Source organism: Chiloscyllium punctatum, chromosome 3 (genome assembly GCF_047496795.1).
Source record: "Chiloscyllium punctatum isolate Juve2018m chromosome 3, sChiPun1.3, whole genome shotgun sequence".
Classification (NCBI taxonomy): domain Eukaryota; kingdom Metazoa; phylum Chordata; class Chondrichthyes; order Orectolobiformes; family Hemiscylliidae; genus Chiloscyllium; species Chiloscyllium punctatum.
Window position 1 is genome coordinate 60735829 of NC_092741.1, and position 22877 is coordinate 60758705.

The 22877-nt window shown below is 47.3% G+C and overlaps 1 protein-coding gene across 4 annotated transcripts in view; it reads right to left on the reverse strand.

Annotated features, from left to right (window-relative positions):
• slc2a12 (solute carrier family 2 member 12) overlaps positions 1 to 22877 on the reverse strand; it is a 38917-nt gene that overhangs the window by 6828 nt on the left and 9212 nt on the right. For 3 of the 4 annotated variants that reach the window (XM_072553906.1, XM_072553897.1, XM_072553889.1), the window contains exons 2-5: positions 19546 to 19660; positions 16917 to 18224; positions 16253 to 16375; positions 11979 to 12111 (exon numbers count right to left, since the gene is read on the reverse strand). In XM_072553906.1, the coding sequence (XP_072410007.1) occupies positions 11979 to 12111; positions 16253 to 16375; positions 16917 to 18224; positions 19546 to 19648 (1667 nt within the window). In that variant the 5' untranslated portion in view covers positions 19649 to 19660. The remainder of the gene's footprint in view (positions 1 to 11978; positions 12112 to 16252; positions 16376 to 16916; positions 18225 to 19545; positions 19661 to 22877) is intronic. The other variant, XM_072553914.1, reaches the window with a different exon arrangement.

A 22877-nucleotide genomic window follows, 5' to 3' on the forward strand; every position in this document is an offset into this window, starting at 1 on the left:
GCGTGTGTCCCAAAGATGTTCTCTGAAACATTCCGCAAGTTGGCGTCTTGTCTCCCCAGCAGAGAGGAGACCACATCAGGACCAATGGACACAGTAGATGACATGTGTGGAGGTACAGGTAAATCTCTGCCGGAAGTGGAAGGATCCTTTGGGATCTTTTATGGAGGCAAGGGGGGGGAGGTGTGGATGCAGGTTTTGCATTTCTTGCAGTGGCAGTAGAAGGTGCCACCAGTGAAGGATGGGTTGGTGGTGGGCGTGGACCTAACAAGGGAGTCGTGGAGGGAATGGTCTCTCCGGAACGCAGATAGGGATGGGGAGGGAAATATATCCCTGTTTCTAGGTGGCAGAAATGGCAGAGGATGATGAAATGTGTCTGGAGGTTGGTGGGGAGGAAGGTGAGGACCAAGGGGCTTCTGTCCTGGAGGGATGGGGTTCAAGGGCGGAGGTGCGGGAAGTGGAGGAGATGTGCTGGAGGGCATCATCCACCACGTGGGAGGGGCAATTGCGGTCTTTGAAGAAGGAGACCATCTAGGATGGAATTGGTCCTTCTGGGAGTAGATACAGTGGAGGTGGAGGAATTGGGAATTTGGGATAGCGTTTTTACAGGAGGCAGGGTGAGAGGAGGCATAGTCCAGGTAGCTGTGGGAGTTGGTGGGTTTGTAGTAGATATCAGTGTTGAGTCAGTCACTGGAAATGAAAATGGTGAGGTCCAGGAAGGGGAGGGAGGTGTCGGAGAAGGTCCAGGTGAACTGGAGGTCAAGGTGGAAGGTGTTTGTGAAGTTGATAAACTGTTCAAGCTCCTCGTGGGAGCAACAGGTGGTGACGATACAGTTATCAATGAAGAGGAAGAGCTGGGAAATGGTGGTGGTTTAACTGTGGAAGACGGACTGTTCCATGTACCTTCGAAAAGGCAGGACCCACATAGGTGCCCACGGCTACACCTTTGGGTAGCCCTCCAGCCACATGGTATTAATGTGGATGTCACCAGTTTCCTCATTTCCTCCACCCACACCTTATCCCAGATCCAACCTTCCAGCTCGGCACTACCCTCTTGAACTGTCCTACCTGTCCATCGTCCTTCCCACCTATCTGCTCCAACCTCCTCTCCACTCCATCATCGTTACCCATTACCTTCACCTACCTATCATATTATTCCCAGTGCAAGCGGGCATCAGAGCCGCCCCACATTTGCCACGGGACTATGCCCACATCGGTAAAACTATAGGAATTCATTTTGTGTTTTAAACGGCAGCCACAGCTTAAACCCACAGAACTCAGCAGCTGCCGGTCCACCCACGTGACCGGGAGATGGGAGCCAGAGGACAGATCAAATCCACACTAGGCCAGACACTAACCATGACTCAGAGACCGAAACTCCGGAGCTAATTAATATGGAAACCCATCTCCTAATCAGATCAAGAGACTGACTGAAACACACCCATATTCATCAATACAGAACCATCCTGACACAAAGGACAGGCATCCACCAGACAGGAACGAACAGACTCATACACACCAGCACCCCAAGGGAACAAAGGGGGGTGCTCGCCTCCAGCCCTCACAGAGAGAGACAAGCAGATAGTACCCGGACCCGTTTACATAATCCAATTAGCACCCAATTGTGTGTACACTGTAACTCTCCAGGGACGGCAGGAAACCCACCATTTGCACCTACTCCAGCGATGATGGGGAACTATCATCTCATTCATACTCAAAATCCTCACATCCTGACAAAGAAAGGTATATAATGTGGAGCAGCGCGCGGGAACAGTAGAACAGCCGAGATTCGGACCTCGGTTGGTCCCCGCCGGTGTTACTGTATGAATAAATGTTACCGATTGTTGAACCGCACTCTGGGCTCGGACTGATATCATTTTATCTGCGCTAACAATTGTGGGCTTCGTCCTGGTTAACGATGGCTGCTGGATCCCTGCGACAGCACTGGGTGAGTATCTTTACTCTTTTACTTCTCGCGTAAAAGTCTCCCAGTGCCCCGCGAGGGACTTCACTGCCGGCCGTTATCTGAACCTGTGAACAGAGTGAGTCCAGCAGTCGTGTAACGGTAGAGTACTCTTTAAACGTGTGTGTGTGTGTGTGTGTGTGTGTGTGATCCTTCGCGGGTGGGCGATTGGGGTCGCGGAACACTAGTAAATGTGTGCGTGATTATTATTATTGTCGTTTATTGTTAATGTGCTACTGTGACTGACGGACTATCCTTGGACCGACGACTTTAGGTACGAGACCCCGACAGATTGACCCCCCTGTTTAAAAACCGACCAAACAAGCCTTCCTGGTTGACCTCTGCAGTGGGAGATTGGGGACCCCATTGTACGTTGAGCCCAGTTTTTGCGCCTTCCTTGCGTACGCGGTAGAGGCTGGGAGATCTACGCACACTACAAGAAGGGAAATCCTCCAAACCAGCCTGACACGCGGAGCCTCTAGGCCAAGCGATGCTTACGCGCTCTGCCCATTGACTTCGCGGTCCCGAGGTATTGGCCTCTGCAGGATCAGGCGTGATTAGGTCTGAGTTCACGCTCCCCCCGCTTGCACTCGGGCCCCTGGTTCACACCCAGTGTTCGCGGGGTACACACAGTCACTGAATGTCAGGCGGTGAGAGAGAGACTCACGGAAACCCGGGGTCGCGCGCTCAGGAATCGACAGGCGCCCCGTCTGTAACTATCCCCACCCCTGCCCAGGTTGACCCACAGGGCTAGGGTTCGACTTACAGGGAGTGGGCTCCCCAACTGGGAGATTAATAAGCTTAATGCCAGCGACATCCCTTCGTGCCAGCATGCCTGCTAGCTTTACTTCAGCTTCTGTCAAGTTACACCCGCTGTGCCCCTACCATGGGTGGAAGTGCGGCTGAAGACCTAGATTGAGTGCCGGAGGGTTCCCTTACCCATTTTATAGCCAACGAGAATAAAAAAGATATTAAGGCTATGCTTCGCTCAGGCTGGCGACCCGCTGACCCGCTGGATGTACAGCGCGAGTGGTGGGCCCGCCAGAAGAAAGATAGGTACAAGAAAGCTTGCGTCCTGGTGCTACAGGCACACGTTAAAGCTGAACCTTGCCAGCAAGCCTATGTCCAAGATAAGAAAAACCAGGCCACAGAACACCTAGAAGCCCAGGAGCTTGCTGCCCGTACGGTTTTACCGACCTTATCCGATGCGCCCAGTGCCCCGCTGTCCCCCACCTGGGACTGGGAGGGGTTCACGGACAATCCGGACCCTTGGTAATCGCGCATGGGCTATGCCCATGCAGCCACGGTGGAAGTTGAATATACCCCCAGGGGAGGGGAGAAGGGATGGGCCACAACCCTTGCCCATAACCCCCGGGCGCCTTAAGATGACCTACGTCTCCCTGACCCCGGGGGACACCATGAAACTTCTGGACAGGCTCCCCGCCCTTAAGCCTCGGCACAATAACGCTGAATTTTGGCAGAGGCTTAGGGAGATGCAGATCTGCCACAACCTTCACAATAGGGACGTGGCCGGCCTGGTCTGGACCAAACTCTCAGAGAACCTGTGGTCCAGGCTCCAGCCCGTGCACCAGAATGGGTCCTGGTGCGCTGACTTCAGCGACAGCCGTCACGAACAGGAGGTTGCTCTCGCCGACTTCAAAGGTGATGTCAGCGAGGCGCTCGGCCATACATCAGTTGACTGGAACGCCATTGTGGGTATCACTCAGAAACCTGGGGAGGGCGCCCAGGAATATGGGGTCCGCAAGTTTGAGGCGTTCCGAGCACACAGCGGGATTCCCGACGCTGATAGGCAGAACCCCGCATTCGTCCAATTATACAAAGACGGCCTGAGCCCCCCACACCAGGCAGTCCTACAGACGGGCCTGGTGTCCTATGTCACCTTTGCGGAGCTTGAGAACTGGGCCATGTCCCTCGACAACCGAGCAGCGCCCGCCGTTGCAGCAATTTCGACGGACGAACCGGACGTTTGCTTCCGCTGCAAACGGACGGGGCACCGCAAAGCCCAATGCCCGCTCTCTTTCCAACGCCCCTGGGGTCCGGGTCCGAAGGGGGGCCAGCCACCTTCACAGCCACACTCCTCGCGCCCCCACAACCAGGATCGCCCCAGACAAGGGGTCAACAGCGACCCCAGCCCCCACAGACCCCGCAGCCCAAGCCCGAAACCCACCACCCCCGACTGGGATCAACTCAGTCGGGGCCAGCTGCTCGAGCTCGAGGGGGCCGCCGATGCAAGATTTTGATTGATACGGGGGCGTCAGTCCCCCTCACCGACCTCGACCTTCCCTCAACCCACCACTCCATTTCCATTAAAGGGGTTGGGGGGAGCTCGGTTATTGCACGCCGAAGCGAAACTGTCCTCCTAGAGGTAGACAACATTTTACTCCCCGTGCATTTCTGGGTTTGCCCAAACTCGGAGGGGACGATTATGGGTATCGACCTCCTGGGCGAACTGGGGGCGGTGGTGGACGCGTTCCATCGTCGCCTCCTGTGGACATCCCGCAAATTTCATAAATTTCACAAGAGCACCCACGAGGGTAGATGGGTGCCTTCTAAATCCGTCACTGCGCTTGCCCCCAGTGTGCCCAATGCCCAGGACTGGCCAAGGACGGTGCCTTCGGGGCCGTCTGCCAACTAATCCCGGAGGTGTGGGCTACGAGCAAGCAGGACAGCGGCCTCGTCCGCTCCCCTCCTGAGCAGATACCCGGTCCCATACACGCCCCGCACCGACAATACCCGATTAAACCTGAGGCGCTGCGCGCCACTGAGGCAATCGTTGCCGTGCTCACCCGGCACGGCATCCTGCACCCCACGGTGTTCACCACCAACTCCCCTATATGGCCAGTCTGGAAGCCAGATGGGAGCTACAGGCTCACCATCGACTACACGGCATTCAATAGGGCCACTCCCAAAGAGCACCCTATCGTAGCCAGCCCGACCACCATCTTCAACGGCCTCGAACCCTCACACCAGATCTTTACGGTCCTGGACGTGGCGAATGGCTTTTGGTCCATTCCCCTGCACCGTGACTCACAGGACAAGTTTGCCTTCACGCTGCGGGACAGACAGTATACATGGACCCGCCTGCCGCAGGGCTTCCACAACAGCCCTAACATTTTCCACAGGGTCATCAGCCGGACCCTGGAGGGATGCGACTTCTCCCCCTTCTCGAGCACCCTCCTACAGTATGTAGACGACCTTCTGCGGACCCTTGGCCGGGCAGGATTCAAAATAAGCCCCACGAAGGCCCAGGTCGGACTGGCTAAAGTCCAGTACCTGGGACACGACAGCAGCCAGGGAAGCAAGACCCTACCCCCCGACCGCAAGTCGGTCATCGCCGACATGCCGCGGCCGGACTCAGTCAGGGGAATCCGCCGCGTCTTGGGGCTTTTTAACTACTGCCGCGTTTTCATTGCACATTTCACCACTATCGCCGAACCCATTCAGCGTCTGGTGAAGGGGGGGGGGGGGGCAGGCCAGGAGCGGAGAGGGTGGTATGGGGACCCGAACAGGACGACGCTTATTCTAAGTTAAAGTCCCATCTCCTCAGCGCCCCGGCCCTGCGCCTCCCCGACCTATCAAAGGCCTTCCACATCTTTTACGGCCTCAAAGGGGGGTTTTACAGCGCTGTTGGCACCCAAACCTCAGGCGACCACATGAGACCAGTGGGTTCCTACTCCACAAAGGAGTCCCCGGTCGTGAAGGGCATGCACCGCTGTGCGGGGGCACTGGATTGTGCTGCATGGACGACCCGGGAGTGTGAGCCGGTCACCATGTTCGGCCAGATAATTTTACACACTAGACACACGATAGTCGAACTCCTGAATACGGGCCGCCTCCAGACGGTCTCGGATGCCCGCAGGGCAACTTGGGAGGCGGTTCTCCTCCCCCGGGACCAGTCCATTCAGATCGTTAGGGACACAGGGCCAAACCCCGCCGACGGGATTATCGCAGTAGGGGAGCCCCACCATTGCCAGGCAGCCATCGACACGGCAGAGGGGGACTGCGTGGCTGACAGCCCGGTCCCTGATCCCAACCTGACCTTGTATGTGGACGGCTCACATAGGCTTGTCGAGGGGTCCTACCAAACGGGATGGGCGGTGATCGACCATACCGGGACCACCCGAGCACAGGGGACGATGGGGGTGGGGGGGTTGACACCTCCACCCAGGTCGCGGAGCTGGTCGCCCTCACCACCACACTCCGCCTGGGAACAGGCGAGCGGGTAAACATCTTTACCAACAACCGGTACGTTTTCGGGGTAGTCCATAATTACATGGCAGCGTGGAGACGACGGGGCTTTATCACGGCCGGCGGTGGCCAGATTAAACACAAAAATACGGTCCGCAACCTGGTGGCGGCCGCACGCCTCCCCCTGCTCGCTGCGGTGGTGAAAATCAAAGCACACCAGCGGGCCACCACCGCTGAACAGCTAGGGAATCATTGGGCCGACCTGGCCGTCAGGGCCTCCGCGGGCGCGGCGCTACCACCCGCACATGCAGCACCGGCTACTGAGGTCCAGGATGTGAACATCCTGGATATCCAGAATTGCGCACAGCCCGGAGAGGTAGAGGACTGGCTGGCAAAGGGCGCAGCCCGCGACCCCGATGGAGTGTGGCGGCACAGCGGCAGGGTCGTGGCCCCCGCGGCCATCAGAACGACCTTGATGCAACTACACCACGAGCCAGACCACGCGGGCCACGACGGAATGCTTGCTAGGCTCCAGACCGACCCTGTGGTGGCCCAGCCTCGGCCGCGACGTGGCCAAACACTGCCGCCGATGCGTTGTCTGCGCCCAGCACAACCCGGGGCGGCCCCTGCGCATTCCCCTGATGCACCAGCCACGGCCCAAGGGGGCCTGAGAGAACCTCCAGGTAGATTTCACAGGCCCCCTACCCTCCAGCCGTGGCAAGAAGTATTGCCTGGTGATCGTTGACCATTTCATGCGCTGGGTAGAAGCCTTCCCTACACGGGTCTGTACATCCGCCACCGTGGCCAGAGTGCTGGCATTCGACATCTTCCCGCGCTGGGGGGGGGGTCCCCCTCCAGATTGACTCGGACCAGGGCACGCACTTCACCGGGCGTGAAATGAAACTGGCCTGCCGCCTCCTAGGCATCAGACAGCGCTTCCATGTCCCGTTCCATCCCCAGAGCTCCGGGATGGTCGAGCACTTGAACCGGACTCTCAAAGCAGCGATGGCGAAGGCGATCGCCGAAACAGGGCAGGGCTGGGTGGACGTTCTGCCCTGCATACTGATGCGCTTAAGGGCCACCCCAGGCCACTCCACTGGCCTCACCCCCTTCAAGCTCATGACGGGGTGGGCCATGTGACTACCAGAGAACGTCATGGTCGGGGGGGGGGGGGGGGGAAGACATGGCCCCCCTGAGGGACAGGACGACGCGCTATATCAGACAGCTGGATGCGCAGCTGCGGGCCCTTAGACAAACTGCGCGTGACCAGCAGGACATTAGGGACCAGACAAAACTGCAACCGCATCTGCCCGCTCAACCCCTTCCCAGCGTTGGGGACAAAGTCCTGGTCAGGGCCGTCCCCGACCGGCCCGGCTTCACCCCCCCCGGTGGCTGGGACCACACAAAATCATCCTCACCAACGACATTTGCGTCTGTGTCGACATGAAAGGAAAGGGCAGATGGAAACACTGGTCCCAGCTTAAACCCTTCCCTTAAGCCCCGATCGGACAGACACCCCCCCCTTTTTGACTTGACTCTAACCGCCTCCTTTTTCTCCTTACAGCACGACGGGTGGACCGGTCCGGGGAGGCCTGCTCCTACACACACTAACCCTACACCCTTGGTAAGGGTGCCTCTCTCTCTTCCCACAGATTATGCTTCACTGGTGCACCGCTCTCCTCTTCGCCCTACAACTGATGCCTTCTTTCCCCGAGATACATGACAACTTCTACCGTCACAGTGTTGCCTTCAACGTGTCCGACGCCATCTGTATTCCTGCAAGGGACAAGCCCGACGAGATCGATGCGTTCTACAACGCGTGGCTGGAGGTCCTCCCGGGCGCACAGACACTCTGTTTATTCTGCATGTCAGAGCGCGACCCGCGGCCGACCTGCCTCATGCGTGCTGAGCCGATGGATTTGGGATGTTGCATGTTCAGGACAATGTATGCCATGCCAGAGGACCTCGCCTCTGCCCCGGCCTTTGATGCTTTTAATTGACGGGATCTGTCTGTTTGCGGGTATTATGAGCCCACCAATGCCGCGGTAATCTCATTGTATTTGTGCTTTCCACCAGCCCCAACCTCACCACCCCCGACCATGACTCCCGAGATATTGCCGTGCCCCTCTCTGGGACCGGGGCCTGCGGGGGGACTGGTATTGTGGGATGAGGGAGAGGCCCTTTATGACAATGTCCGACACGAGGCCGTACCTGTGCTGGTCAATATATCGGGCATCCGGGTACCGGACTATTACACAGCACAGGTACGCAACCTATACGCCATGATGGGGAAGGAGGTTATAGAGAGGGCCATAGACACCATGGGGGCAACCCACTACTGGACCGACATACGTAACACATACACACAACGACACAGATGGGACATAGTCAATGATGCTCTCACAGGACTCAACACGGGGACATCTGTAGTAAACTCCCTAGACATCCAGGGCTTTAATAAGTCGAACCCTAGCCCCGCGGGTCCCCACTTCACTAGGGCAGGGTATGGTGGAAGGGGACAGTATTGTGTTTCCACTCTTGAAACCTCATTTTGGTATAACAGACTGCAGTGCCCGATTCCCCAGCACGAGTCCTGCTTCACCCCCAGGCGCCCAGTCACGATTGGGCAAGCTCACATCTCAGAGGTCCGACGATGGAACCCCGAGTCCATACAAACTACCGACAAATTCTGGGACACCCTCAGGGAATATCAGGAGCCTGAACAAGCCCCCATCCCACATTTGGCTGAGGTCTTACGGGAGCTTAGGACCCGGGTAGGGCACTCAGTGAAACTGTCCCACCAGTTGCAATCACATATAAAGGACCTAGAGGAGGACACAGAGACAGCTCTGCAGTCCCAGGGCTGGGCACAGAGGATATGGGATTGGGGCCTAAACGTAAACATACATCCCTGGATCCGAATCATCTCGCACACCATTGTAGGCATACAGTTACTGCTGGCTCTGGCCTGGCTCCTGGTGGTGTGTCACTCATGCCGTCAGCACAAGAAACGAAAGGCCAGAAAGACCATGTTCCACGCCATAGACTCCTGGCGAGCGATCAGACACCACGAGCTCACAGGACTCGAGTTAATGTAACCATCTCCCAGGACTATCCACAGGCCCCATGACTGCAGCATGACGGCCGGCGGAATGTACCGGGAGAGGAACCGACTTTCAAGATATCGGCATCGGGGGTGTGGACGTGTCCAAGCCCTTGCCAAAAGGGGGGACTGCAAGCGGGCTTCAGAGCCGCCCTGCATTTGCCATGGGACTATGCCCACATCGGTAAAACTATAGGAATTCATTTTGTGTTTTAAACGGCAGCCGCAGCTTAAACCCACAGAACTCAGCAGCTGCCGGTCCACCCACGTGACCGGGAGATGAGAGCCAGAGGACAGATCAAATCCACACTAGGCCAGACACTAACCATGACTCAGAGACCGAAACTCCGGAGCTAATTAATATGGAAACCCATCTCCTAATCAAATCAAGAGACTGACTGAAACACACCCATATTCATCAATACAGAACCATCTTGACACAAAGGACAGGCATCCACCAGACAGGAACGAACAGACTCATACACACCAGCACCCCAAGGGAACAAAGGGGGGTGCTCGCCTCCAGCCCTCACAAAGAGAGACAAGCAGATAGTACCCGGACCAGTTTACACAATCCAATTAGCACCCTATTGTGTGTACACTGCAACTCTCCAAGGACGGCAGGAAACCCACCATTTGCACCTACTCCAGCGATGTTGGGGAACTATCATCCCATTCATACTCAAAATCCTCACATCCTGACAAAGAAAGGTATATAATGTGTAGCAGCGCGCAGGAACAGCAGAACAGCCGAGATTCGGACCTCGGTTGGTCTCCGCCGGTGTTACTGTATCAATAAAAGTTACCGATTGTTGAACCGCACTCTGGGCTCGGACTGATATCATTTCATCCGCGCTAACACCAGCTACTTTCCCCCAGCCCCATCCCACTCCCATTCATCTCCCAGCCCCCCTTGGGCCACAAGCCTCATTCCTGATGAAGGACTTATGCTCGAAATGTCCATTTTCCTGCACCTTGGATGCTGCCTGACGAATTGACTTTTTGCGTCCATTCTTTATATGTCCTTAGCCGCACACAGCAGAAACCTCAACTATTCCAAATTGCCATTGCTCCTTACCATAGGAAAATCACATGCAACCATCATTCTATCCTTCTCAAGCTCCAGCAACCTCCCGTGTCCCTGATATTGATTTTGAAATCTTTACCTTTGTTTACATACCCTCTGCAGCCTTGTTCCATCCTGAATGAACTCTCTAACTAGCCTGGACATTTGATTCAGAACTATTGCTTGTTACTTGCACTTTCTGCTTTTTAACGAAGGCCTTCATTTATTGCTGATTTCTAATTACCATAAGGAGCATTTAGGGGAAAAGGGAGCCATTAATAAATGACAAAGATAGGGGTGCTAGCTAAGTGGAACTTGCTTTAAGACAGAATACAATCGACTGAGTTTGCATTAGAGAGATAGTCAAGTTTGGAAAAAGCTAATGATCTAAAATTTTGATGGTGATCCTTTCTCCTCATCACTGTCCTGAGGCAATTCAAGAATACGTTTTATGAGTATTGAACCTGCTAGGATCAAGAGATAGCAATCACAAATGAGAAAACCTGGCTGAATTTTATTTTCTCTAACCTAAGGAAACATAAACTAGTTGCAGCACAAATGTTCCAGCAGAGATCAAATATCCAAGCACAGCCAAATATCAAATATTAATGGGTGGCACGGTGGTACAGTGGTTAGCACTGCTGCCTCACAGCGCCAGACACCTGGGTTCAATTCCCGCCTCAGGCGACTGACTGTGTGGAGTTTGCACGTTCTCCCATGTCTGCGTGGGTTCCCTCCGGGTGCTCCAGTTTCCTCCCACAGTCCAAAGATGTGCAGGGTTAGGTGAATTGGCCATACTAAATTGCCTGTAGTGTTAGGTAAGGGGTAAATGTAGGGATATGGCTGGGTTGCGCTTCGGCAGGTTGGTGTGGACTTGTTGGGCCGAAGGGCCTGTTTCCACACTGTAATGTAATGTAACCTAATCTAATCAAATATGGGACCTCCTTATGGACTACAGGAAAATGCTTGGTTTTCCCAGTCTGATGGTAGGTGCCTGCTGTGCTAAAACATATTATCTCATTGACTCAAAGGCTTTCAATGCACCTCATCGGATCCTGAACAGCCAATGTGACCAGCAGTAAATCTGTGCACAAGCTATACACAATGATCAGGAGACCCATGACATTTGTTTTAATTAGAGGACAACCTCATAATGTATTATAAACAAGTTGTATAATACTCTTCTCACACTGACTTGGTTCTTAATTGGAAGCCTAATGAAGAAAACCAAAAGTAATTTAGTAATTGGCATTTCTGTACTTTACTGCCTTCATTATCCTCCCATTCATGATTAAATTGGAACATGCATAAGAAAAATTTACATACTAATAAAACTTGACTTTTAAAAATCAGCTTAAATAAAGAAATAAACTAAACATAGTTTAATTCTGTTGCATCATTGCAGGAACCAGAACAAAATCAAATTACTTTTTCAAGCTTAATGTCCTGAAATGTCAGAACAGCTCAGAATATTGAGTCAACCATGACAAAGGGAACTGGAAACTGTCAAACTGTATAGTCTCACTGGGATGGCATCCTAGTTACATTTTTTGTCTACTACAAAATGTTGGCCACCATTAAATCTGATTCGTTGACAAGCTGTACTTACCACATGAATATTGGATTTTACATCAACTTACCCTTGGTTTAGCTGTTCGGATATCTCCTCTAGGGTCTGACCTTTCGTCTCAGGTACAATGAATATGATAAAAGGCAATCCGATAAAACTGACAATTGCGTATATTAGAAGAACCCACATGAGGCCAATTAATTCTGGAACCATTAAACAACAATAAATGTAAGCATATTTTCAAAGGAACAAAACAATTTTATGATATGTTCACACTCCACAGGTTTGCCATCAGAATAAAATCAAGATTACCAGGTAAAGACTAGTTCACTCTATAGTCATGAATTCAGTGTATATCTCAGCCAGCTGTAAGCTATTTCTTAAAATGGCAGAAAGATTTGCATGGAGGGACCGACCTGCTTATCGAACAAGTACTTTGTTAATGTATATTCCTGGAATTGGGACATGAAATCATGAAGAGGCAGGGAGTCCTAAGAGTTTGTTGTCCAATTAAATTATGGTTGGTCTTTATCACAAATCCACTGACTTGTCAGTGTATCCCTTGAAACCTTCATTCAACAGAAGTCAATTGATCTTAGTCTTGGAAATTTCAATTGTTTCAATATTCACAATGGGAGGAATTGTGTTTAATCTTGATAAATACACAGTGCATACTCACTGAATAGTTGAGTTATTTGGATTCGGTTTTCCATCAACTGCAACTGAGTTGATCCAGATGTGACCTTTTATTTATAGGTGATAAGAATCTCAATCAATAGTACCTTATTGTGGTTGAATTCTTTAAAGCATTTCAAATAATGATTTAATCTTTGGAAATGCAAAGCCAAATGTTCTCCAATGAGATGCTAATACTCATCAGTCATTGAATTTTCAAAACAATTACTTGTATGAAGTGGTTGCTGATAAGACACTATTGTTTCATTTTTTCATGAAGGTTCATCTCCACGAAGGCAGATTTCCTCCTCACCACAAAGATAAATCCTGAGCTCTGCTGAAGTCTAAGGATCACAAGAAAATGGTGGGGTTTTTTTTTAAACTTTAAAAAAAAGCATCCCCAAAGCTTCACAGCTAATAAACTACCTTTGAAGTTTGGCCACTTTTGTGATGAGTATACTTTGCAGCAGATTTGCTTACAAGACAGTCCTATAAGCTGAGATCTAGAATGTACACCAGAAGTACTGCCAACATTTGGGTGCAGTTTTGCTGCTGCAAGCCTATTTAACCTAATACAACACAAGGATGCAGCCTCTGGTCTGCTAGTAAGATAGTAATTTGAAAATAGATTTGTTTATTCTTCCTTGGATTGTTGTAAGGTAACATTCTGATTCAACAGGTTCTCATTTAAATGTTCTTTCTGAACACTCATCCAGATACTGGCCAAAGCATTTACAGCATTTTGTCTGCACTCTGGTCAATGGAGAAAATGTCCTAAGAGTTGTCGGGTTGCATCTGGATTTAGTTTTCCGTCTCCACTCATTTATTAGGCATATTTGAAACTTATTAACACAAAATATAGGTCTGTTTTAATACAAGGATTATTTGAAACAAACTCTCGTCCAATTTCTAACTTATCTGGTGTTTGTTCTTAGCTTTACAATTAGAAAGAAGTGTTGGCTGCCTCAGCTAAGAGCAGATTCAGTAACATGAGATGGATAGGAACATTGTATATCCTATGCTATAAATCTCGGAGAGTTGTCATGTATATAGGGCAAGGGTGATTTATCCCAGTACACTGAGTTCTGGGCTTATAAAACAGAAAAGATTCATTCATCAGTGACTGTAAAGCATGTGTGATCAAAACATTAGCATGTTGCTTTCTTGGTGATATTAGCTACTCTATTTTGACTATTATTAAAATTAACCACTTAACCAACCAGCTGAATATTTAATAATTTTTTTACATTATCAGAAGGACTAGATATGTACCTGGATGTTTAAGACAGTGGCTTAAAATTTAATCAATTTGGTAGAGCTCTTGAATGTTAATAATTCCAATATACGTTTCGTGTGTTGGAGATGGAACTTTTTAATTTTTGTTTTAGCAAATTAAAGACAGAAAATTAGAAACAATTTACAATGCTTTACAGCTTAGATGTACAACATGGAAACAGACCCTTTGGTCCAACTTATCCATGCCAATCAGATATCCTAACCTAATCTAGTCCCATGTGCCAGCAGTTGGCCCATATCCCTCTAAACCCTTCCTATGCAAGTACCTGTCCAGAAGGGCATTGGTTTAGCTCAGTTGGCTGGATTGTAGATTTACAGAGCGTTATGATACCAACAGTGTGGGTTCAATTCCCAACACAGGTTTGAGGTTACCATGAAGGACTCTCCTTCTCAACCTCTTCCCTTGCCTGAGTTATGGTGGCCCTCAGGTTAAATCACCACCAGTCACTTCTCTCTCTAATAAGAGAGCAGTCCCTATGGTCAGGTAAGACTATGGTGACACAAAAACCCATCAGGATGCCTTTCAAATGCTGTAATTGTACCAGCCTCCACCACTTCCTCTGGCAGCTCATTCCATACACTCATCACCCTCTGCATGAAAAGGTCTCTTTTATATCTTTCCTCTCTCACCCTAAACCTATGCCCTCTAGTTCTGGACTCCCTCACCCCAGGGGAAAGACCTGGTCTACTTCCCATATATTAGACAATGAAGTTCAAAGGGACATGGATAGGGTGAATAGACAAGGTCTTTTTCTCAGGGTAAGGGAGTCCAAAACTGCGCTGAAAAGTTTTAGTTAGAAAGAGAGATTGCATATACTACAGTTGTTTTCTCTCAGACCAGAGGGTTTGAGATATGTAAGATTATGAGGTGCATAGAGAAAGTACACAGGAAGAAACCTTACTCCTTAGTGGAAGAGTTAATGACTGGGGGCATAGATTTCAGCTAAAGGGGCAAGATGTTTATAGGTAATATGTGGAAAAATGTTTTCACCCAGAGGAAATCTGGCAGAAACTCTCATAACATTAAAGAAAAATTAAAGTGCCCAACCGTGATGCCAAGGTATACAAGGCTAGGGGTCAAGTACTAGAAAATGGGATTAGAATAGTTAGGTTGTTCTTTTTTACTGGTACAGACTTTCTGTGCTGTGAATCTCTAAGACTTCTGAGTTTTGTGAGTGGTATATGGAAACCAGACTATATGGCAGAGACTGCACTTAGAGAACATTGAATTCAGGAGTGTGATAGAATACTCTCCACTTTCTTGGAGCCACAACATTCAGGAATTTCAAATAGGTGCTCTGTGTAATCTCTTCCTTTTAAGCAGATACCTGAAGCCCCTGCTAGCAAGTCATAGACACTATATTCCAAATCCTTTGTAAATCAATTTGCTGGCAATCTCCAACAGGTGCCTGCAGCTCATTGGTCTCATTTAAATAAGTGGACCTTAGGCCAATCCATTCAGGTACATGGAATTTTCAGAGTAGTGGTCCATTCACATAAGCCTTCATGGAGAGAATGACTTTGTATTCAATTCATGTTTAGCATGGTCAACATGATATAAATCAGTGATCCCTAGAAACTGAATTATCTGGGTAAATCCAGGCAAGAGAAATCTGCCATACCGTTTTAGGAATTGACAAGTTTGATATGATGGAACAGTATGTGAAGCAAAGTAACTATTGGACACATTGCAAGAATAGCATCCCTAGAAGCTATGGGAGTTCTATCTTAGAATGATTTCATTTCGTATAGAACCCACAGAAATTGTTCTTAATACACAAGATATTCTTCTTCCTTACTTGCAGTCATGTAGTCTCAGTGTGTGATGTTCATTCAGGCTGTTTGTGCACCTGCTACTACTAGAGAGTGGTCTTCAGTTGCAAATAGCTCTGCCCTTTCTATGCGTACCTCCTGCAGCGGGATTTCCAACTCTTAACAGCAAAAGAAATAACTTTTCTACCATTCCCCTGGCATCCTGTTATTTCCCTTTCTGGTCCGGCTACAACTTAGAATTTCCAGGTCAGCTGCAGCACTTCCACAGATACTCCCCTGAGTGGATTTTCCATTATATCCTTCAAGTCAAAAGTTTCCTATGCAAACGTTTCCAGTGTCTATGGCCCTTTCAATTTAGGGACAGCTGGGAGAGCAGGACTTCCACCGGAAAACTGGATTTCTGTGTTGAATGGGCAGATGAGGCTGTAAGTTGAGTCAGACAAAGCCTATTTTTGTCAGACTTGGAAAATCTGGATTGATCAGTAAAATAAGTCAAATAAATGGTGAGCTCAATCTGTGGCCACAGTTATTCCCAAGATATAAACTTTGGCTTTCATCCAATAATTACATTTGCCAAAAGCCTTAGTGGCTGTGCCTTACCTGTCACGGACAGAAAGGTTAAGGCAATGAGTAGACTCAAGGCCCAGTTCAGGCACGCTATGAGAGCCACTGCCCTGCCTTTTATCCCTACTGGAAAGATTTCACTCAGCAGCACCCAAATTACTGCAGTCAAAGATAAAGAAAATAAAGTCAGCGTTAGTACTTCCAAGATTAAGTAAACATATCATTGACAAACCTTTTACAACACACAAGTTAAGTTGCCCATCATCATTCTGAACACAAAAATTTCAGTGGACATTAAATCATGGGACAGAATTGCATTATTTTTCTAACCATTATGTTTTGATTCAGAATTATATCACAACTAAATCAAGATTCTAAACTTAGGGGTTGGTTACCTCAGTTGGTTAGTGATGCAAAGTGACACCAACAGTGTCGGTTTAATTCCGGTACTGGCTGAGATTACCATGAAGGACTCTTCTTCTCAACCTCTCCTCTCACCTGAGGTGTGCTGACCTCAGGCTAAACCACAACCAGGTGTGTGTATATGTGTGTGTGTGTGTGTCTCTCTCTCTAATGAGACAGCAGCCTAATGTTTTGGTAGGACTATAGTGACTTTAAACTTTTACACTCTAAAGGTTTATAAAGTTTACAACCAATAGATGATCCATGTAGCATTCACTTCTACATAAGATTTGTTTACCTGGTCCAAAACTGATAGAATAGGCAGCAACGTATACAAGCAGGGAGCACAGACACAGCCACTTTAACACTGGAGGAATTGGTTCATTCCTATCTCCATCCACCTCAGGGCTTCCCGTAAATGGTGAGGAGAATACATTTTGCATAATTGTCATATTGTCTTGTTTTGTTACTGATGAAAGAAAGTCTGTTCTTGAAGGCAAGGCAGTGACAGCTACTGAATGTTGTCCAAGCATTGAAGATGTGATATTATCTTGCCAGCGATTAGTGTGATTAGGATAATGGCAGATATCTGTGAACTGCATTGGGATTTTATGGATCAGTAATGCCAATATAATCAATGATACAACTATAATAGTACTTCCTATGCAAAGAAATGTCTTACGCCCTACTTTGTCAATGAGCAACATCGCTAAAATTGTGCCAAGCACTTTCACTAGCCCAATACTGACTGAAGCTAATGTTGCTGTTGAATCACTTGCAAAGCCAACAGATCTTAAAATAGTGGATGCATAAAATAAAACATTTGGCTGACCTGTAGCTTGCAAAAATATTGCCAAGCCAAATCCGATACAGAATCGCATTCTCAGGTTGTTTGACCGAAATAAGTCTAAAAAATTATAATTGTTTTCATTGCTCAAGGAAGATTTGATGTTTGCCAGTTCATCATCAACATTGGAATATGATCTGATCTTCTTCAGGACAAGACTTGCTTTTTCATCATCTCCTTTCTTAACCATAAACCGAGGACTTGGTGGAAGGAAGAATATGCCAATAACTTGCAGTACTGCAAGTGGAATAACAATTGCAAACATGTACCTCCATCCATTTGAAATGCGAGAAAAAGTATAATTAAAAACATAGGCCAACAGAACACCGATAACAGTCATGAATTCAGTCAGAGATACCAGCATGCCTCTTCTGTCTGGTGGTGCAACCTCTGATAGGTATATACATGCTGCAATCACACCTGATGTTGTGCCAATTCCCACGATGATACGTCCTCCCATCAGCATTGCATAGGAAGTAGATGCTGATAGAATCACAGCTCCCAATATATAACAGCAAGATGTTACAACGATTCCCATCCGCCGTTCCCATCGATCAATAATGTAACCACTAGAAAGGGAACCGACTATGCCTCCCATTATGATTGCACTTACAATTATTTCTTGTTTAGCACAGGTGAGATGGAATTCAGTGCTCAACTGGAGAAGAGCTCCAGAAATGTTTGCCAGCTCATATCCAAAGATAAGTCCACTTCCAGATGCAATTATAGATGCAACAACGAGAATTAGGCCAATGGGTCCTGGAAAAAAGTTGAATCTTTCATCAGAAGGAGGGTGATAAAACCGTACATGGCAATCAAAGGATTCAGCCAAAAGAATAACCTGTTCTCAGGAAGGATCAATGAACCCACAATGTTAGCTCCTCTTTCTCTCCACAAATGCTGCCAAACCTGCTGAGTTTTTCCACTAATTTCTGATTTTGATGCATTTAAATGTGTCAAATAGCTAATTCTACACCTCTACATTCTATCTGTAAATTCAGTCGTACAAAGAACTGCAGATGCTGGAAATCTGAAACAGAAACAGAAATTCCTCAAGGAAGATAGGACATCTGGCAACATCTGCGGCGAGAAAGCAGAATCAATGTTTCAGGTTCAGTGATTCTTCATCAGAACTGATCTGTCTGGTTCTGGTCTCTCTGTACTAGGAAGGATATTATTAAGCTGCAGAGGGTTCAGAAGAAGTTTACCAGAATGTTACCAGGAATAACAGATATGAGTTATAAGGAGAGCTGGATTGCCTGGGACGTTTTTCACTGCAGCATAGGAGGTCGAGAGATGACATGTAGAGGTTTATAAGATCATGAGGGGTATAGATAAGGTGCCTTTTCCCTAGGTTGGGGGCTTTCAAGAGTTGGAGGGCATATTTTTAAGGCGAGAGGAGAAAGATTTAAAAAAGACAAGGGACATTTTTTTTTACACAGAGTGATTCATGTGTTGAATGAACTTCCAGAGAAAGTGGAGGAGATGGTTATGGTTACAACATTTCAAAGATGTTTAGATAAGTACGTAAATAAGAAATGTTGGGATGGATTTGGGCCAAGTGCAGGCAGGTAGTACTAATTTAGTTTGAGATTATGATTAGCATGGACTGGTTGGATCAAAAGGTCTGTTTCCATGATGGATGACTCTATGAAATGTAGTTAGGGCCAGAAAACGAGTTGGGCCGAAGGGCTGATTTTTATGCTGTATACCTCTATTTGCAAGGAGAATGGATGGAATAAATATAAATAGCAGAGGCAAGACAGTGATTGCTAGGATTATGGATCTCACCAATGTTCTGCTGGGTAAAGATGAAGGCTGGGAATTTGTGAAGGAGCTGAAGATCAGAAATTGGGAATTGTGGGTAGAGGATGGAAGAGAGCCTGAATGGTAAAGGTCAGAGATTTCCTTGACTGATCAAGATCTCAGGTGCAATAATGAAGTGAAGAAGATGCGATTGCTGCAATTAACACGTACGTGACATCAAGAGGAGTTGGATAAGTCAGAAGTGAAGGAGCTACTCGATAGAAATAGACAACCTTGCAGTTTTGAGGAATTCACAAGCACACAATATGTCTACCTTTTTTAGTTGTAGGTTGGTTCAGGATAGAATATTGAAAATGGTTTTGATTCTCAGTTGACTTTGAATCATTTTCTTGTTCAGTTTCTGCCTGGGTTTTCATTGTTACGGCTTGCTATAGAAAAGAGGAGAATAAAATGTAAACTTCATGCCATGACTACACAGATACAGCTAATGATTCAGGCAGAGCATAAAAATATGAAATGCATATTTTCCCATCAGTGTACAGCATCAGCCACAAATTCCATTTTATGTTCAATGAAATTTTTGTATTTCAAAATTAAGATGAATTGCTTACAATGATAAATGCTGTTTATCTAGATTTTGAGAAAGTGTGAAGGAGGACAATGGTCTGTTAAAGTTGGAAGTGGGCTTCTGAAATGAAGAAGTAATATTTTGCAGGCAGAACCAGAGTCAGTCATAGTCAGAGTTGTACCAGATGGAAACAGACCCTTCAGTCCAACTCATCCACATTGAGCAAATATCCTAAATTAATCTTGACCCATTTGCCAGCACTTGGCTCATATCCCTCTAAAGCCTCGCTGTTCATGTTCCCATCCAGATGCCTTTTAAATGTTGTAATTGTACCAGCCTCCACCATTTCCTCTGGCTCTTCAATCCATACATGCACCACCTTCTGCGTGAAAAGGTTGTTCCTTAGGACCCTTTTAAATCTTACATCTCTCATCTTAAACCTATGCCCTCTAGTTTTGGATTCCCCCACCCTGGAGAAAAGAAATTGGCTATTCACCCTATCCATGCCCCTCATGATTTTATAAACCTCTATAAAGGTCACCTCTCAGCCTCCGACACTGCAGGGAAAATAGCCCCTGTTTATTCAGCTTCTCCCTTTAGCTCAAACGTCCAAACCTGGCAACATCTTAGAAAATATTTTCTGAACCTTTTCAAGTTTAACAACTTTCCTACAGCAGGGAGACCAGAATTGAATGCAGTAACCCAAAATTAGCCTGACCAAAGATCATCATGAAAGCAATTAGTGAGATATCTCATAGATTAATGGCATTTCTCCAATCAGTGCTGCTTGTTCTGTTAGATATGTGAATATTCCAAATAGAAATAGCTTACCAACTTTGCTGATGATTCCAAAGTGAAAGATATAGGAGGGAGGAATTTTGAATTACATCATCATAAAAATAAAATACAAATGTCAGGAAGCGAATCTGATTTCTATAGAGTGCTGGTTTGGCCAGATATGAAATACAATCCAATCACATTGAGAAAGACATCCAGGCATTGAAGAGGTTGCAGTGAGGAACAACGTAAATTGGGTTTAGGAACTTGAATTATGAAGAGAAGCTATAGAAGGTGAGAATGGTTACAGCAGAGAAAAGACAGCTCGGGGTGATCTTATTAAAACATCTGAGTTTATTTATTCATCCGTGTGATGTGGGAATGACTGGCTAGGCCAACTTTTATTTCCCATACCTAATTGCCCAGGACATATTATTTCTAAGACACTATTTCCAGTTCTGTTCATTTGTGTGTTCCCAGGCACAAAGAGATAGATCTTGACTTAATGTGATAGTGTAAATGGATGAAAGCATATTGTAAAACTATCTTCAGTTTTTCGCCAAAGTCCAAGATTTACCTCTATAATATAAAAAAGTTGAAAGGGTCAAAAACGGTTATGACTCTACAAAAGTCACACATCACTACAACTTTCAACGTTTGTCTTGAATATTCACAGGAATTCTTCCAAAATCTTGATGGATAGCTTAAACAGAGTACAAGAGGAAGAATCGTATCCATTGATGCTCACTGAACCTTTTTGAGTTTGGCCAGGCTCACTCAGCTCCTGACTTCATGTCAGTGAGAATCAAGGAGAAAACTTGCCATTGGTCAGAGTCAAAGCTTGCTAAAGAGACAGTTGTGGTTGTTGGAGGTCAATCATCTTAGTCCCGTGACATCAAAGGAGCAACTGAAGGTAGTGTCTTAGACACAACTTCAGCAACTTCAACCTTCGTCTTTCCTCCATCACAAGGTCAGAGGTGGTGATGTTTGCTGATGATTACATACATTGTGCGACACCTTAGACACTGAAGCAGTGCCTGCCTAAATGCAAAAAGATGGACAACATTCAGCTTGAACTGATAAGAGTCAAGGAATATTTGTGCCACACAAATTGGCCATTCAGCTCATTCAGCCTGTTCAGTCAATCAGTAAAATCACGATTGATCTGATTCTAGCCTTAAGTACACTTTCCTGTCTGCTCCCCATAACCTTGACTCTGCTGTCAAAAATCTGTCTCAAAGCTCACCTTCATTATAGTCGATGAGCCAGCATCCACTGCTGTCTGTGGCAGAGAATTCTAAAGACTAATGGCAGTATGATGGAGGGAAATTCTCCTCATCTCTATCTTGAATGGAAGACCCCTTACTTTCAAACTGTTCTAGAACTATCCATGAGGGAAAATATCCCTTCTGCCAAGGCCTTTCAAAATCCTATTGAAAAAGATCACCCTTTCTTCTAAATGCCAATGACTATGAAACCAACTGTCCTTCAGTCCAGCAATCAACTGAGTGAGCCTCTAATGAACTGGTTCCAGTGCAAATGTCTTAAATAAGCACTCAAGATATGGTGTTGTTAATGCCATATGCAATTGCAGCAAAAACTCCACATTCTATACTCTATCCACTTTGCTACAAAGACCAACATGCCATTTCTTGCCTTTCTGATTAGACAAATTACTCGCTGTACCTGCTTAGTAATTTTTTTGTGATATGTGCGTAAAGACACTTAACTGCCACTGCATTGCAGCATTCTGCAATCTCTCTCCTTTTAAATAACACTATTCTATTCTATTCTTGCTGCAAAATGGTCAGCCTCACCTAGAGACCTCGAGACCTCAGCTACCTTCTCCTCAACCCCACTCCACTCCCATTTATCTCTCCATCCCTGAGGCTCCCAGCGTCATTCCTGATGAAGGGCTCCAGCCCAAAACATCGACTCTCCTGCTCCTCAGATGCTGCCTGACCTGCTGTGCTTTTCCAGCAACACACTCTCAACTCACATTTTCCACAATAAACTCCAGACACCAAATTTTTGTCTGCTCACATAAATCTTTTTGCAGATTCTTTATGCTCCTCACAGCTTGCTATCCTATCCACCCTTACATAATCTGCAAATTTGGCAACATACAGATGGTACCTTTAGCCAGCTCATGGATATAGATTAGATTAGATTAGATTACTTACAGTGTGGAAACAGGCCCTTCGGCCCAACAAGTCCACACCGCCCCGCCGAAGCGTAACCCACCCATACCCCTACATCTATATCTACCCCTTACCTAACACTACGGGCAATTTAACATG